Source organism: Hyperoodon ampullatus, assembly GCF_949752795.1.
Source record: "Hyperoodon ampullatus genome assembly, chromosome: 4".
NCBI lineage: Eukaryota > Metazoa > Chordata > Mammalia > Artiodactyla > Ziphiidae > Hyperoodon > Hyperoodon ampullatus.
In genome coordinates this window covers 37,066,299-37,069,646 of record NC_136917.1, presented here as the reverse complement: position 1 = coordinate 37,069,646, position 3,348 = coordinate 37,066,299, and the positions used below count along the sequence as shown (strand labels likewise).

Genomic DNA, 3,348 nt, shown 5'->3' with positions numbered 1-3,348 from the left:
ATGGCCTCGTCGCCTCTCCTGCCGTTCCTGCCTCTCCTGCTTCTGCTGCTGGAGGTCGCCGCTGCGGCGCGGGCGTCCCCGCTGGAAATACTCCCCGAGGGGGCGGCCCCCTGCGAGGTAGAGAAGGCGACGCGGCGGGCGGGCCGGCGGGGACCAGCGCCCAGGCGAGGTGCGCGCGGCTCCTCCCGCACCCCAGACTTCGACGGGGACGACCGGGGTCCGGAGGGGACGCTGCCCGGGTCGGTGCCGGCCGCCGCCCCGCCCCCACCCCCGCTTCAATCCTGACACTTTGGCCATACTTTCCTCTCCCTTTCGCTTTTCTAACTGGAGTCTGAGTCGCTCAGCTGTCCCCCCACCCCATCCCCCCGCAACTACCCCCGCCCCCCCAGGGTGCATTGAGCACCTACTGTGTACATCTGGAGCAGGAATCAGAGTCTCCGCTTTTAGGCCAGGGGAAGCCCAGACTAGCTAAGCGGCCTGCGCGTGGCCACCACATTCATTAGGGGCTCCTTATCGGGTGCATTTCGGCCGGGGAAGAGCTCGCGTGCTCCTGGTGCGGAGTAAGCAGATGCCCTGGAGGCTGAACGACTCGCTCACAGACGCGACCGCCCGCCGCCCCTCAGCTGTAGTCGGAAGTCAACACCTATTAGGCGCCGCCTCTGCAGTGCCTTGGGAGGGGTTCAGTAGGCCCGTTGAGAGGAAGAATAAATGAGTCAAGCGGCTATGTAGGGCCTTGCTCAGCTCAGGGCCAAGGCTCTAGGGATGAAGTGGAAACGAATGAGCCTGCCTTAGTGGTGTGCCTCACGAGAAGGCAGGATTGACAGCAGATACCAGAAATGTGCATGCCTTGAATTCTTACTGCATGGCGTCCCCCTGGGTGAGGAGTTTCACCTCACCTGGAGGAAGAAAGCAAGACTTGTGCATTCATTAACTGCCTACTGTTTGCAAATCTTTGTCACATCCATTCTGCAGACAGACTGATATTTAGGAATATTTAGGAATGCTGTAAAGCCTCAGAGTCAGGATTCCACCTGGCAAGGTCTGGAAGGAGTGTGAGATGGAGCACCTACTGTTTGCAGCTCCCTTCCTGCAAGAGAACCAAGCAGAGCTGCATTTGAATCACATCCCTTACTTCCATGCAGGCCGGTGAGCTGTGCCGGCAGGCGCCCCTCCGGAAGTCTGACCCTCCGCCCATCAACGTGAGCCTCTACTATGAGTCACTGTGCCCCGGCTGCCGGTACTTCTTGATCCGAGAGCTCTTCCCGACGTGGCTGATGGTCCAGGAAATCCTCAATGTCACGCTGGTGCCCTACGGAAACGCTCAGGTGCGTGGGTACAGGTGAAACTGAGGCCCGTGGCCAGGGTAAGGGGGTCGGGGGGGGCAGCCAGCACTCACCCCACTGCTTTTCAGGAACAGAACATCAGCGGCAGGTGGGAGTTCACGTGCCAGCACGGCGAGCAGGAGTGCAAGCTTAACAAGGTGGAGGTGAGCAGCACCCAGAGTTCCCGAGTAGGGGGCACGAGGCTGGGGAGACTGCCCGCCATAAGGAAAATGAAATCAAGGCTCACAAAGGATGGACTGCAACCAGCTCCGTCCCTTGCCTGTGTGCCTCCATTTAATCACGTCTTCATTCTCCGCTTTATTAGTGGACACTCGTGGTTATTCCCGGAGTGGTCTTGGGGTGCTCTGGGCCACCCTCACATCCTTGCCTGCTCCCCCCCAGGCCTGCCTGTTGGACCAGCTAGAGAGGAGCGCAGCCTTCCTGACCATTGTCTGCCTAGAGGAAATGGATGACATGGAGAAAAATCTGAAGCCGGTGAGCAATGCCCCTCACTCAGCCTGGGTTGGAGGGCCCTGGCCTTCCTGCATCCAGACAGACCCAGGTTCAAGTGCTGGCCATGACTACCACTCTCCGTGCAGCCCCAGGAAAACAGCCTCCCCTCTCGAAGCCTCGATCTCTGAATCGAGAGAACGAAGATCTTCTGGGGAAGTGGGTAGATCAGGGAGGGCTTCCTGGACAAGATGCCTACGAGCTGGGCTCGGACGAACAGGAATGTGCAGGGACACAGATGGTGATCCTTCTCTGGGGTAAGGAGATGACAGGACAGGCCCACTTAACTCCCTGGGGGGTTATGAAAAAGAACTAAAGGAGTGACTCATCTGCCCTGATTGTTTATTCACTCATCAAACATCTGGGCCACCCAAGAGACCTGAGCCACCCTGAGACACCTCCAGGCCCTGCAGAGTCGTAGTATGGAGTGCAAAGGATGAGGGGAGACTCAGGAGACTCAGGGGAAGGGGAAGGAAAAGTGCTCCTGGCAGAGGGAAGAGCAAGTACGGATGCTCTCAGGAAGATAAAACACTATAGGGGTCGGGCTGCGGGTCTGGTCTTATGGGAGACAGGAGCAGCCTGAGCCCCTGCCTTGGGGGCCTCCACTCAGGCATGTATTAAGCACCCGTTGTTTATGGGCATTGCTGCATCTCTGTGAACCCAACTGTCTCCTGTTGCTAGTGAGGAAACAGAAGCTTGGCTTGGGTTGGGGGTGGTGCTAGTGGGAGGACCGTTGGGGAGATAACAGGGAGGAAGCTGAGACAACACCCCAGCTGGCCAGCTCCCCCTCTGCCCTCAGTGCCTGCAGATCTATGCTCCAAAGGTGTCCCCTGACTCCATCATGGAGTGTGCCACAGGAGACCGTGGCATGCAGCTCTTACACATCAATGCCCAGCTCACGGACGCTCTGCAGCCACCCCACCAGTATGTGCCCTGGGTCGTCGTCAATGGGGTAAGAACTCATGCAGCCCTCGGGTCATCCCCCAGGCAGGGACCGGGTTGATGGATGTGACCACTGGGCTGGGAGGCAGGAGGCAGGGGCCAGACATGGGGCCATCTGCAGCCCCTTCTGGGCCGAGCACGGGTTGGTTGGGGCAGGTGGGACTTATGACCTCCTGTCTTGCTTGTGCAGAAACCCATGAAAGAGGAGGACCAGCTCTTACGCCTCGTCTGCCAGTTGTACCAGGTAAGCTAGACAGGGAACAGAGGGACTCAGCTGGTGGGGGCAGGGTCTCCTTTCAGGACCCCAACTCGTGGCCATCTCCTCCAGGGCAAGAAGCCGGATGTCTGCCAACTCAAAGCCAGTTCCCACAAGGAAGTCTGCTTCAAGTGATGGCCGGTGCCCTGGGAGGGAACTGATGCAGGAAGAACAAGATCCCACCTGCCCTCATTTTTTGATCCCTGACTCAGCAGCCACTACTTATCATCCAGATAACTTCTACACATTCCACGAAGCCGAGACTCAAAATTCTGCCCTGAGATCAAGAATCTTGCCCCACTGAGAACGGTGCTACAC

The 3,348-nt window shown here is 58.5% G+C and overlaps 1 protein-coding gene across 1 annotated transcript; it reads left to right on the top strand.

Annotated features, from left to right (window-relative positions):
- Positions 1-3,348, top strand: IFI30 (IFI30 lysosomal thiol reductase; the record flags this gene model as incomplete). The annotated part of the gene is made up of 7 exons (XM_079702603.1): positions 1-117; positions 1,143-1,325; positions 1,412-1,486; positions 1,725-1,817; positions 2,632-2,784; positions 2,965-3,018; positions 3,103-3,348. The coding sequence occupies 7 exons, from the start codon at positions 1-3 to the stop codon at positions 3,163-3,165; spliced, it is 738 nt and encodes a 245-aa protein (XP_079558729.1). The 3' UTR covers positions 3,166-3,348.